Genomic DNA, 14,538 nt, shown 5'->3' on the forward strand with positions numbered 1-14,538 from the left:
AATTGTACAAGTGTGAACACCTCAAATGATAATGATTAATTAAATTAACAGTTCGTTACTACAAAAGGAACTAAAAAATAGATTTAAGAAACTCGCGTTGATAAACTGGATGAGCGTAGGAAAGAATGGGAATGTAATAGGACAATCCAATAGAGATTATGTGATGAAAATAAACGTCCAAAATCCAAAACAAAGTCCCTTTAGTACTGACTGTAGGAGTTGGTCGTGGTCCAATACATCAGGAGTGCTTATGTTCAGCTGCTGAATATTGACAATGCTCATGAAAACGGTAATCCTTCTTTGACTAAAGGCATTTATACGGAAGACTTACAATGTACTTACTTTTAAAAATACAGATTTAGATAAAAATCTAAAATCAGTCAGAATGGAATTTTACGATTATTGTTTAATGGTTTATTTCATACGAACTGTGTGAGCATAATCATGGTATATATATTAAGTATAGCCTTCTTGAAGGGGGGGGGGGCATTTTCAGTTAATGTAATCCCTGTGTATACACTAATATTATTATTCATGATACATACAACAGTAATTTATGTTCAAACTGTGATAATCACATAATTATTAAGAGAAAAAACAAGGGCTATATTTAACATCATGGTTCCTTCTGTCAGGTTTTAAAAATTTGTGTATTAAATCGAACATTATATTATTAAATATGTAAATATTATATGATTTAAGAGGAAATAATTAAGCTGATAAGTCTGGAAAGGATTGAGTGGTACGACCGAATGGTTTTGAAAATACGCACTTGGTCAGGAATAATAATAATAATAATAATAATATGGGTATTTATATAGCGTCGGTATCCGCCAGGCTCTGACGCTAATGGCGCTGTACATATTACAATCACAAACATATCACTTTCTTAACTAAAATAAAGTTAACTGATATAAAGTCAAGATAAAGTTCAGAGATCATCTGGATTGCCAAGCAGACAGTCGGTGATTGATGTCTTCTAGTCCAAGACCAAATGGGATCTTATTTCTATTTGAATGAAGCGGTTTGTTCTATTATATCGCCAGGAATCTGAAAAAATACCCCAAGGAAAAAACGGAAATATGTTCACTGAGATGAGGGAGGAAGAAAACTATTTGTGTTGTTTTGTTTTGACAAATGGTTGGCCCATTCCTGTATGAATGAAAGGTTTATATCAGCATTTAGATATTGAAAGTCTGTCAGTTTGTTTTCGGCTTTCAGCATGTCCTGAGTGTGTCATTACACTTCCAGTCGTTGAAAGAGGAATACAGATCGAGTAGGGTCCCTAATAGTCATCATGTCTCTCTCCCTCTCTGTTAATGAGATGTCATCTTAGTCGCTGACTGAGTAAAATAAAGAAGAGTAAAACAAGAGAATCATTCATAATTGGTAAATGCCTAATTGATAAGGTTTATTTTCTTTTCATCATCAAGCTTTTGCTTGGTATTTTGCCACCTCCTGTCTATCTACCTTAAACTTTAAATTTACATCGATAGACATGATGGAGATTTTTTTGTCAACGGTTACAATTCTCTTCTATTACAGAATAAAAAGAAAACGTAAATCTAATCAGCCATAAAGCTGTTTTTGCCTCACGTTTAACAATAGTATTAAATGAATTTGCTCTGAACAGCCATTTTGGAAAGCGAGCAGGGAGAATCTTTTTAATAAATGCTTGCGCACAAACAAACTTTTGTGATGTTCTCCTCAACATCTGCTCAGGCCATTTTGAGACTGATGCTGTCACAGTAGTAAACCATCCTATTGTAAACTGTCAAACAATATCAGCTGGTCAGACAGCTGCTAGCTCGCATGCCTGGTAAAGCAAGAGTCCAAGCAGTAGCATTTTAATCTTTTACATAGAGCGAAAGTGAATGCTCGTTTTTCGTATTCTACCCATCCCATCTACTGGATTGGTTGGGAACTGAGAGCAAAAGGATATTAAAAATATATATATATAGGTCTCTACTTGTCTTAAAAATACTTTACTGTCGTTTACCTTAATCGAATTTGATATCAAGTTTATATCTCATATTATTAAATTCAGGGTAATACCTGAGTGTTTGGTATATAATTTCTCAACAATAAAACAAAGAACGACCCAATACACAACATAAACATAGAGAAATTACTTTGGATTTTTGCATAACATGTCCTGCTTAGACATAATATTGTAATCAATGGTCAATGAGCTATATGTCGATGTTTTAGAAAATTAGCCAGTGAAATAGTTGGTTATTAACGGTGGGTAAAATTAAAATACTAAAACGAACAGTCATTGTACCTTCACAGATGACCGCAGCGTCCTCGAAATGAGTGCAGTCATGATCTCCATATTCACTTCTTATGCAGTCTTCAAGGCTGTTTTCTGATCCAGTACATTCAACCTCATCAAGATGAATCTCTCCATAACCCGCACCATATGCAGCCATGACTGGTGCACTTGATGCTCTGAAGAACCCTAGCATTCTGCAAACGACATTGGCGTCGTTCAAATCCCATCCATCATCACATACTGTCCCCCAAGTAAAGCTGGCGTTGTACTGAACCTCGACTCGACCTGAAGCATTGTTCGGTCCATTAACCAAACGAACATTAAGATGGTTTCCTATATTAGAAGGCAAGACATTTTGATACAGGTTTTGTTTCTGTGTGTGCTTAAATCAAGTGCATCATTACGGTTGATAGGCTCTCTCATGTCTTGTAGGTTTATTTCCCGATAAAATTAGTATTGCCCAATACAAATCTGATATCGGCAGTCTCTGTTTATCCGATTAATTTGTGTAGCTGTTTCATTTCTTAATCTAATTAATTACGACCCCGACATATACCCAAGTCATTTCTCTTTTCGTCTTTGTGCACCGTTCCTTCAACTGGTATTTTAACATTACAGATCTAATGTCCAGGCTGATGTTGACAGAATAACATTTGCCATAACTATTTCACGACAGCTTGTCAAATTTGCGCAGGAGAGGGGGGGGGGGGCAGACAATATGAGGATGAATGGGTAATGTAGATAAATGAATAAATATATATATATATATATATATACGGTGATTCATAATAATCTAAAAGAGAAAGTCTGTAAAATACATATTGACATTTAAGTAAAATGGGTGGAGTTTTAGTTTACTATAATTTTGGAATCAAAGAGGAAACAAATTCTCACCAATGTTTCGGGTACTCGGGATCATAATATCAGGTTGGATAGCTGGCAAATCTAAAGTCAAAACATGAAAATGTTAAACAACAGTCGTACATTCTGGCTAAGTGTTCGTTATTGTTTGTTATTTACAAACCAGGTTTGTAAATAACAAAAGGAGGTTTGGCGAAACAAAAGGAGGTTTGAGGTCAAACCTTGGTCTGAGCTCAAACCTTGCTTTGTGAATTCGGGCCCTTGTGTCGTACGGCACTGTCTCTCGGTAGGTGTAGAAGTTGAGAAGATTGCTAACAACAGAACTACCATTAAAAGTAATAAGCCTCTTATGCTATGCTCACCTATGTCAATTGCACTCGAGCTCGATGTGTCAAAGTCATCTGGTTCTGAATCTATATTTGATACACCATTGATATGTGGGAGAAGAATGATGGACAATATCAATCGAAACGAGAAAATTACCCAATAAGGCATTGTTGGATTATGAGGAGAGGTAGAGGATTATGATGTATGCATTGATTCAGGCATCCAGCTTTGAGCTATGTGTCACATGCAGGATCGAAGGGTTTTTTCCACATCACACTGAACTTCATGCAATATATTCACAAAAACATGGCACCACGCTTCCTACATCATAAGAATGAGTTACTCCTTTATGTATTTAATATAAGGGCCATCTATTGAGATTACAAGGATTGAAAGAATTATGTTGACATTCTGATCATGAATATGATTGTGTGATTCAACATTTTATGAATTCAATCCTCTCTTTATCTTTCAATGTATTTTCTAGAAAGGAGCAGCAAATTGAAAGTTTGCTTTCTTACTGACAGTTGTTTTCCGAGACCAGCAAAATCTTATATTTCTATTCGAATTTCAAGAAAGGTTTGTGTTCTTGTACACGATGGTTTACCGGATTGGTAAATGCCTATTTGAAAAGGTTTATTTTCTTTTCATCATCAAGCTTTTGCTTGGTATTTTGCCACCTCCTGTCTATCTACCTTAAGCTTTTACATACGTAGACATCATGGAGATTTTTTTTTTAAAGCTTACAATTATCTTCTTTTACAGAATACAAGAAAACGTAAATCTAATCAGCCATAAAGCTGTTTTGCCTCACGTTTAAAAGTAGCATTATGTGAAATTTGCTCTGAACAGCCATTTTGGAAAGCGAGCAGGAAGAATCTTTTTAATTAATGCTTGCGCACAAACAAACTTTGTTGATATTCTCCTCAACATCTGCTCAAGGCATTTTGAGACTGATGTTGTTACAGTAGGAAACAATCCTATTGTACACTGTCAAACAATATCAGCTGTCAGCTCGCATGCCTGGTATAGCAAGAGTCCCAGCTGTTGGGACTAGCATGTTAACGTTTTACATATGCAGAAAGTGAATGCTCGTTTTTCGTACCCATCCCCATTTAGTGGATTGGTTGGGAACTGAGAGCAAAAGGTTATACTAAAAAAAAACATTTTCTAGGTCTCAACTTGTATCGTCTTATAGATAATTTACTGTCGTTTACCTTAATCGAATTTGGTATCAATTTGATATCTCATATTATTAAATTCAGGGTAATACCTGAGTGTTTGGTATAAAAGTTCACAACAATAAAACAAACACCGACCCAATACACAACATAAACATATAATGAATATCTTTGGATTTTTGCATTACATGTCCTGCTTAGACATAATGTAGTAATCAATGGTCAATGAGCTATATGTCGATGTTTTAGAGAATTAGCCAGTGTAATAGTTGGTTATTAACGTTGGGTAGAATTAAAAGACTGAAACGAACAGTCACTGTACCTTCACAGATGACCCCAGCGTCCTCGGAATGAGTGCAGTCATGAACTCCAAATTTACTTTTGATGCAGTCTTCAAGGCTGTTTTCTGATCCAGTACATTCAACCTCATCAAGAAAAATATGTCCAAAACCCGGACCATATTCAGCCATGACTGGTGCACTTGATGCTTTGAAGAACCCTAGCATTCTGCAAACAACAGTGGCGTCGTTCAAATCCCATCCATCATCACATACTGTCCCCCAAGTAAAGCTGGCGTTGTACTGAACCTCGACTCGACCTGAAGCATTGTTCGGTCCATTAACCAAACGAACATTAAGATGGTTTCCTATATTAGAAGCAAGGCAAGACATTTTAATACAGGTTTTGTTTCTGTGTGTGTTTAAATCAAGTGCATCATTACGGTTGATAGGCTCTCTCATGCCTTGTAGGTCTATTTCCCGATAACATTGGTATTGCCCAATACAAATCTGATATCGGCAGTCTCTGTTTATCCGATTAATTTGTGTAGCTGTTTCATTTCTTAATCTAATTAATTACGACCCCGACATATACCCAAGTCATTTCTCTTATCGTCTTTGTGCCCCGTTCCTTCAACTGGTATTTTAACATTACAGATCTAATTTCCAGGCTGATGTTGACAGAATAACATTTGCCATAACTATTTCACGACAGCTTGTCAAATTTGCGCAGGAGACGGGGGGGGGGGGCTGACGATATGAGGATGAATGGGTAATGTAGATAAATATATATATATATATATATATATATATATACGGTGATTCATAATAATCTAAAAGAGAAAATCTGTAAAATACATATTGACATTTAAGTAAAATGGGTGGAGTTTTAGTTTACTATAATTTTGGAATCAAAGAGGAAACAAATTCTCACCAATGTTTCGGGTACTCGGGATCATAATGTCAGGTTGGATAGCTGGCAAATCTATAGTCAAAACATGAAAATGTTAAACAACAGTCGTACATTCTGGCTAAGTGTTCGACAGGGGGGGGGGGGGGAATTTCATTGTTAACCCCTTGTGTCGTACGGCACTGTCTCTCGGTAGGTGTAGAAGTTGAGAAGATTGCTAACAACATAACTACCATTAAAAGTAATAAGCCTCTTATGCTATGCTCACCTATGTCAATTGCACTCGAGCTTGATGTGTCAAAGTCATCTGGTTCTAAATCTATATTTGATACACCATTGATATGTGGGAGAAGAATGATGGACAATATCAATCGAAAAGAGAAAATTACCCAATAAGGCATTGTTGGATTATGAGGAGAGGTAGAGGATTATGATGTATGCATTAATTCAGGCATCCAGCTTTGAGCTGTGTGTCACATTCAGGGTCGACGGGTTTTTCCATATCACACTGAACTTCATTTCGATACAAACAGAAACATGACACCATACTTCCTACATCTTAAGAATGAGTTATTCCTTGATGTATACTATAAGGGCCATCTATTGAGATTAAGAGGATTAAAACAAATATGTTGATACTTCTGATCATGAATATGATTGTGTGATTCAAACTTTTACAAATTCAATCCTCTGTTTATCTTTCAATGTATTTTCTACCGGGCGATCGCTAGCAAGAAACAGCAAATAGAAAGTTTGTTTTCTTGCTAGCAGTTGCTTTCCGAGACCAGCAAAATCTTACGTTCCTATTCGAACTTCAAGAAAGGTTTGTGTTCTTGTACACGATGTTTTACCGGATTGGTAAATGCCTATTTGAAAGTTTTATTTTCTTTTCATCATCAAGCTTTTGCTTGGAATTTAGCCACCTCCTGTCTATCTACCGATTTTTACATACATAGGCATGATGGAAACTTTTTTAAAGGTTACAATTCTCTTCTTTTACAGAATAAAAAAAAACGTAAATGCAACCAGCCATAACGCTGTTTTTGCCTCACGTTTATAAGTACATGTAGCATTATGTGAAATTGCCATTTTGGAAAGAGAGCAGGGAGAGCTCGCGCACAAACAACTTTTGAGATATTGTCCTCAACAACTGCTCAAGGCATTTTGAGACTGATACTGTCACAGTAGTAAAAAATCCTATTGTAAACTGTCAAACGATATCAGCTGGTCAGACGGCTGCCAGCTCGCATGCCTGGTAAAGCAAAAGCCCGAGCAGTAGCATTTCAATCTTTTACATAGAGCGAAAGTGAATGCTTGTTTTTCGTATTCTACCCATCCCTATCTAGTGGAATGTTTGGAAGCTGCGAGCAAAGGGTAATACAAACAAGGGAAACGCTCTCGGCGGTCTCGCCTGCATAACGCAATTCAATATGATAAACCAGAACGTCAATGACGTAGCGCTCATCCGCATCTCGCTACAACAAAAAATCGTAAATTTTATGTGGTACACTTTTGAACTGGTCAAAAAAAAAAAAAAAAATGGGATCTTTAAATTATTTTTGGAATAAATTTGCATAAATTACCATAATTAATTAATGGAGAACAATTTCAAAATTCTGTGTAGAACTTTAGTGTACCAAAGTTAGCTCTACCAGATAAAGCAAACCAAATAAAAATTGGTCGAGAAATGAAGGAGAAGAAGCATTTTTTGTGATTTCGAATAAATTTGCATAAATTAGCATAGATAATGAATTTCACGATTCTGTGTAAACGTTTTGAATCCCCTTCCTAGCCCTATCATATGAAACAATCAGAATCAAAATCGGTTTAAAAATAACGAAGAAGAAACATTTTGAAAATCTTGATGTTGATGCCACAACAAAGTCTAAGTCTTTTTGACCTTAAATGACCTTTGACCTTAACTTAGTGACCTGAAATTCTACTCACATGATTGGGGAGACTTGATAAGACTATAGTCCAAGTTTCATTGACAAAAGACTTATATTTTCAAAATTATATCAAAAATTTAAAAACTTAACCTTAGGTTAAATTTTCGATGATGATGCTACAACATAGTCCAAGTCTGTTGACCTGAAATGACCTTTGACCTTGACTTTGTAATCTGAAATTCTACTCACATGATTGGGGATACTTGATTATCCTATAGTCCAAGTTTCATTGACTTAGAACTTATACTTTAAAAATTATATCAAAAATTCAAAAACTTAACCTTAGGTTAAGTTTTTGATGTTGACGCCGTCGCCGCCGCCGCCGCCGTCGCCGTCACCGGAAAAGCGGCGCCTATGTCTCGCTTTTTGCTACGCAGGCGAGACAAAAAGCATGTTCTAAGAAGTCTCTACTTGTTTCTATAGATACTTGACTTTCGTTGATTTTAATCGAAATTTGTATCAATTTTATATCAAATATTATTGAGTTCAGGGTTAAACCTGAGTATTTGGTATATAATTTCAAAACAATAAAACAAAAACCTACCTAAAACACAACATAAACATATAATAATCTAACTTTGGATTTGTTGCATTACATGTCCTGCTTAGACATAATATAGTAATCAATGGTCAATGAGCTATATGTCGATGTTTTAGAGAATTAGCCAATGCAATAGTTGGTTATTAACGGTGGGTAGAATTAAAAGACTGAAACGAACGGTCACTCTACCTTCACAGATCACCCCAGCGTCCTCGAAATGAGTGCAGTCATGATCTCCATATTCACTTCTTATGCAGTCTTCAAGGCTGTTTTCTGATCCAGTACACTCAACCTCATCAAGATGAATCTCTCCATAACCCGCACCGTATGCAGCCATGACAGGTGCACTTGATGCTCTGAAGAACCCTAGCATTCTGCAAACGACATTGGCGTCGTTCAAATCCCATCCATCATCACATACTGTCCCCCAAGTACCTCTGGCATTGTACTGTACACGTACCTCGACTCGACCTGAAGCATTGTTCCGTCCATTAACCAAGCGAACTTCAAGAGGATTTGGTCCTAAATGTGAGTAGAATGTAGAAGATAGCACTATAATTATGCTACATCATACTACTATAGTCTGTGAAAACACGGACAGTTAATTATCGACGATCTAATGAATATCAATGTTATAATTGATGACACTTTGAAGAGAAGAACAATCTTTTAACTGTCAATTCAATCGAAATGATTATTCATGAAAAGATTATTATATACAGAAAAGCGACATGCATATAAAACAATACAAAGTCCTCATGTTCACATGTCACGTATATAAATAGTCTTACCTTAAAATGATGTTCAAACTGTAAAATTTGTTGTCAACTATGTGTCTAAATTTATCTAAGTAATATATCTAAATGTAACTAACTATTGCATTTTTTTTATAATATTGTTTCCAGATGTAATATTCTCCATTTTGCTGTATTGTTTGTTTTCATTATACATTTGAGCATGTGAAATAAATCAAGTCAATTCGTGACAACTAAATTACATGTGTTATTATCATCATCACCATCATTAGAAGTAACTTACCGACCGTGAGAGACACCCATTAAACGTTTAATCGGAAGTATTTTACAGGATTACGAGACATGTAAATATAATGGCACTCATCAATTTCGTATACTGTATATCTGTAATCCAAATTGTTGAAACTTCCGTCATGATGTCTGCTCATTGATAAAAAGAAATAAAAATAACAGATAATTAAAGCCTGTTGATAAAAATTCAATTGTAGGGAGCGATTTGACAGATTATGTAAAGATGGGTGGTCTTTGATTGGATCAACGATCATCGTTCCGCAACGAGACAATTGTTACCCATAACTCATAACCTAATATTTCAAAGTTTATAGAATCAACCGAAATCTCCCGAAGGAAATTTCTGTAATTATAAAATAACAAAAGAAAGAAAGATTGATGATTGAATCATTGTTACTTTCAGGAGGCTAGTTGGTTCAATTGGTTTAGCCTGCCTGTCGAATCAAAGATCGTGCGTTCGAATCCAACACAGGCAGATGGCTGAAGCCTGCGTCGTGTGTTAACGTGCCCTCAGATATGACGTCAAATGGAGGCCATGTGTAGAGAAGAGTCACCAGCTTTAAATGTTTAAGGTAAAGACCAGTTTTGGAAACGCCCCAATTTCAAAAAATGAAATGGAAGCTCTCATTACCAATCATGTGAAAGAATATGTTTTGACTAATACAGGATGATAAAAAATTTGCCGGGAAAACAGCCTACTTATTCATATATTTGATCAATTTATTTCTCTCATGGTCTGTGAGAGATATAGGGTAGTCCCATATACATCTTTCTGTGTATAGTGCCTGTAACTTTACGAAGAATGGGCCAAATTTCTTATCATTTTGATGATTCCAGAACCTTGCAGATGCTAGATGCTAGATGATCAACCTTTTCTGATCGATTCCACAACGTTTCTTTCACAATGCAATCGCATGACCATAACTGGTCTTTACCTTTAAGAACCCACTGCACTATTCGTATGAGAGGGGGAAACTCCAGTGTAGTGGTCCACGGCCTGCACACCCCTATATAATCAGTCATGTCGGGAGATGATGAGACCCGATGATTACAGTGATTCAGTTCGCTCCCAGGCACAGGTGACAAATACTTATAGCAATAACACTAATACTCACCACCTGGTGCACCGTGGACTACGGGTGAACGTATCACCATCAGCAAGACAAGAATCGGTAGCAACAACGGGAGACGGTTCATTTTAGAATATTGCTAAGGCCCTGAAATGAAAGTTTGTTATTAAATGAACAGTATAACCAATATATGAATACACTGTACACTGTGAAAAGGTTGGGCAATATTTTTCAAACACTTTGCCCATCGTTGTGTCAACAGTCAACCCAACCATCTATTAGGCAATATTTTGCCTAGTGGTATTGGTAAGCGTAAGGACCCAACTTCACACATGCATAATTGTTTCGTATTTTGATCAACAGCGTGGTCCAGAATTTCCCAACAAGTAGGCTACCGTAGTCGGGCAGTTGAAGGGTCATTATCTTTGCCCGAATTGTTGTCAAAACACGAAACAGTTATGCATGTGTGAAGTAGGGTACTTACGTTTACCAATACCACTGGGCACAATATTGCCCAATAGATGGTTGGGTTGAATATTGGCACAACGTTGGGCAAAGTGTGGTAAAATATTGCCCAACCTTTTCACAGTGTACATAACATGGAAATACCCCTCGTCCCGTTAATTCAACAGAGTCAGCAGGACATTGGAATAAATGTAATAATCTTCGAACCTTGCACGGCTCTGGCAAGTATTTCTTTAAAGATATGAAATACAACCAATTAATCAGTGTTTTTCTTCCTCTTATTCTCTTCTTATTCTTCCTTCTACTTATTTTAAGTCGAAAGACATTGGAAATAACTTGTTATTTGCACACACAAAATATATATACAGAAATTCAATGATAATAAAATATACTTCAAGTCAAACTTTACAAACATTATCATAGGTATACAATATTTATCTACATTGGTTACGTTTTTCAATGATTACGTAAAATTCTAAGAAAAGAAAAACACAAATAAGTGCTCAGAACGTTTGGATGGAAATCTATCATTGGATATGAAAATATACAATACAAGTACTTACCCTTCTGCTAAAAACCTGGTGTTCTTCAACAATGAAATGAAATAGATTGGTAGGTACTGCTTCTTTACATAACCCCTCTAACGATGAAGTTATTGTATTTTATCATAGTCGTATAACATTTCGATATCGGAGTGTACAGTTCGTGGTTACTATGTACTTCCTTCATGGATTTATTAGCAGGCGTTGTGCCAATAAAATCACATTCTAAAATTAATTACATTCTAAAGTACGTGGAGTTTCTTAAATCATAACTGGCTGAATAACAGATATTACATTCAGGCAATACTAGGTATATTTCCCCCTTTTTCAAACGTGTTTGAAAAACGTACACACAAAATATTTATTTATTAATTAGCACACTGGTTTCTTGCACGTGCTATTGAGAGTTATCAAAATAATGTTGCCTTATTTGAATAACATGAAGTAAACATTATTTGTTTTTTGTGTGTGTTTTCCACTTTTTTCTGAAAAGCAAAATATTGATGTCGATCAAGAATTGGACATGTTTATTTTAAAGGTAATACCCGTTGGCTCAGTGTTATGTAGAGACCGCCAACTTGCCTACTTCACGAACGACCCAGTATCCCGAGTTTCGATTGACTGTTTGTAATTTAGTTTTAAAATATCAAATTTAATGACATTATGTGATTAATTAAATTCATCTAAAGATACGCATTATTATAGTTCTATAAAATCTATTTATTTACAATTTAATCTTGCACGTTTTGATGGATATTTGAAGGGAATTTGAAGATTATATCATGTATTATGGTCAATTTTCGGGCGTTGTATTAGATCACGTTTAGCGAGCACGCAACGTACGCGTAGGCCTACATGATTTCACTTTGTATGCCCTTGACTTACCTACATTGCAAATGTTCATGCATGTCGTGTTGTCGATATGAAAAGAAAATATAGTATGATATACCTTGGACACTCACCAAAGGTCACATATCTCTTTTCCACTTGACTTATGTGTACTAAACGAGACTTCCTCTTTCTTCTTCCTCATATTACTGCAAAACAAAACAACGCCTTGCTCTGAGAACACTATTAAGATAACAATTTGGCACTGATATAAGAACGCTATTACAAACATACGTAATTATAATAATACAAACACACATGATTATATTTCTCTGTGTTTCTGTGCACGATTCAAGGGAGACAATTTCTTCCTTGACTACGATCGGTTTGAAATGCATTGGTCAACGAGCCGGCAAGGAAACTCCATCCTGATGAATACTCGAGTCAATTTCTGGAAGAAGAAAAAATACCATAACCCCAAAAATTTGCAACAAAAATGATTTCCATGGGCTTTCCAGTAGTGTTTATCAGAAAAAACATACTAAAAACCTAAGAAAATCGGACCTCTGGAAAGATGTTTTTTCAGAACGGCGTACAAAATACGCAAATACCCTAAAATTGCCATGAATCTTGATATATCCATTATAAAGATGTATTTTTTGTGTCTGTACCTAGGTTTCGGGGTCTGACGAATATGGTATAATAATATATTTTACAATGGGTTATGAACACGAAGAAACCTGGAAATTCAAGGTGGCGTCCAAAACGGTCGTTAGTCTCCTTAAAATGACCGGAAGCTCTTTCCTATCTACAGGAAAGCTGGAATTATTGAGAATAAAAGAATGTTTTAGAGGTCAGGATATTCGCTAACATGCTATATTTAATGTTCTTTATTCGCTTAAAATTCAAAAACACATATAAAAAATCAAGGTTACAATATTGAGGTTATACATTAAATAGACTCAATGACAAAAATTAATACAAAACAAAGAGAGTTCAGTTATATTGCATAGATGCAACACCATCGAATTAATGTTAATACAAATAAAAATAAAAAATACTATCGATAATAGTGAGAAAAATTACGATGATAATAATTCTTTTTTAAAACCGATAATAATAATTACACCGATAATTGACGACAAAATTCATGGAAGCAATTGAAAAAAGAAAGTTACTGGTAGCAGTAAACTGATATTTGAATTAATGAATTACTGAAAATATTCTTGATATCAATTTGATAATTTGATATAAGATAAAAAAGAGAAACATAAAATTAATATTGATCTCATAACATGTTTTGTGCACATACTTAAATTAATGAAAACGAAGCATTATTTATCGACAGAATTTTACTGATTTTGAACGTGTCTGTACATTATTTGAGTTAAAAAGCCGATCCATTTTCAAATTTGGTTTTTCAATAAAATATTTATCGATGAACAATTTTCTGTCTGAACGAACCATAATAGAGAATACTCACACGCACCCGCACACGCACACGCACACACATATTAGTCATTTCTGTAAAATAAGTCATCAAATATTTTAGGTAGGCTGTTGGTAGTATATTCAAACATAAACTGATGACTGAAATAAGTACAAATCTCGAATTTTAATTTATGATTATCAATCAATAAAATGTCAGTATGCGCTCGTTAATGGAGATTGAAAACAGTTCTCAGTGACTTCTTTTTCAAAATTAATCAGATTTTATTAAGTAAGGTTCGGTGTGTGTTAATACTCCACGTTATAATGCCGTAGTTAAAAGAAGGTAATTATCAAACTTGAAGAAAGTGTGACTAGAGCAGATGAAGGCAAATCAAAATCTATTTACGAAACCAATATTACGTGAAATTGTTTTGCAAATACTTCTAATATGATATATCCACGAATGTTTATTATCGACACATTCACAATCAAATTGTATAGATGAAACTTCCTCCAAAGGAGTATGACCAAATTTAATATTACCTGGAAGTTTACCTAAGGAGTTGCTAAAAAGCATACATTTTGTTTCCTTGAAGGTTTAACGATAATTTATTTGCTATAATCCACTGAGTGACATGTTGTAATTCATTGTTTACTGTTCTTAACATGATGTTGGGGTCTGGATGGGAGAAGAAAAGGTTTGCTATAATTATGCAGGGAGTTCAGTTCGGTGATAACAACCGTCAATTTCTCGACTTTATACTCATATTGTAGACCCATCTTATGAAACAAATAATACATGTTTTAGCTCGTGCATTAGTGATATGCACTGCA

The 14,538-nt window shown here is 35.2% G+C and overlaps 1 protein-coding gene across 1 annotated transcript; it reads right to left on the reverse strand.

The window, feature by feature from the left end:
• On the reverse strand, positions 1-5,315 carry LOC593270 (deleted in malignant brain tumors 1 protein-like). The gene is made up of 5 exons (XM_030990819.1): positions 4,967-5,315; positions 3,499-3,549; positions 3,170-3,220; positions 2,285-2,608; positions 1-1,343 (listed from the first exon to the last, which is right to left on the reverse strand). Exons 1-5 carry the CDS (start codon positions 5,313-5,315, stop codon positions 1,333-1,335), a joined length of 786 nt encoding a protein of 261 aa, XP_030846679.1. The 3' UTR covers positions 1-1,332.
• Between the last annotated feature and the right edge of the window lie 9,223 nt (positions 5,316-14,538).

The sequence above is a fragment of the Strongylocentrotus purpuratus genome, unplaced genomic scaffold (assembly GCF_000002235.5).
Source record: "Strongylocentrotus purpuratus isolate Spur 01 unplaced genomic scaffold, Spur_5.0 spur5_scaffold_19, whole genome shotgun sequence".
Classification (NCBI taxonomy): domain Eukaryota; kingdom Metazoa; phylum Echinodermata; class Echinoidea; order Camarodonta; family Strongylocentrotidae; genus Strongylocentrotus; species Strongylocentrotus purpuratus.

Excerpts from the sequence above, each read along its gene's own strand:
- LOC593270 (XM_030990819.1), bottom strand. The coding sequence starts at position 5,315 with ATGTCTTGCCTTGCTTCTAATATAGGAAACCATCTTAATGTTCGTTTG. Across the intron at positions 3,221-3,498 it reads CTCGAGTGCAATTGACATAG|ATTTGCCAGCTATCCAACCT; the intron begins GTGAGCATAGCA and ends TTTTGACTTTAG. Across the intron at positions 2,609-3,169 it reads CCCGAGTACCCGAAACATTG|GAAACCATCTTAATGTTCGT; the intron begins GTGAGAATTTGT and ends CTTCTAATATAG.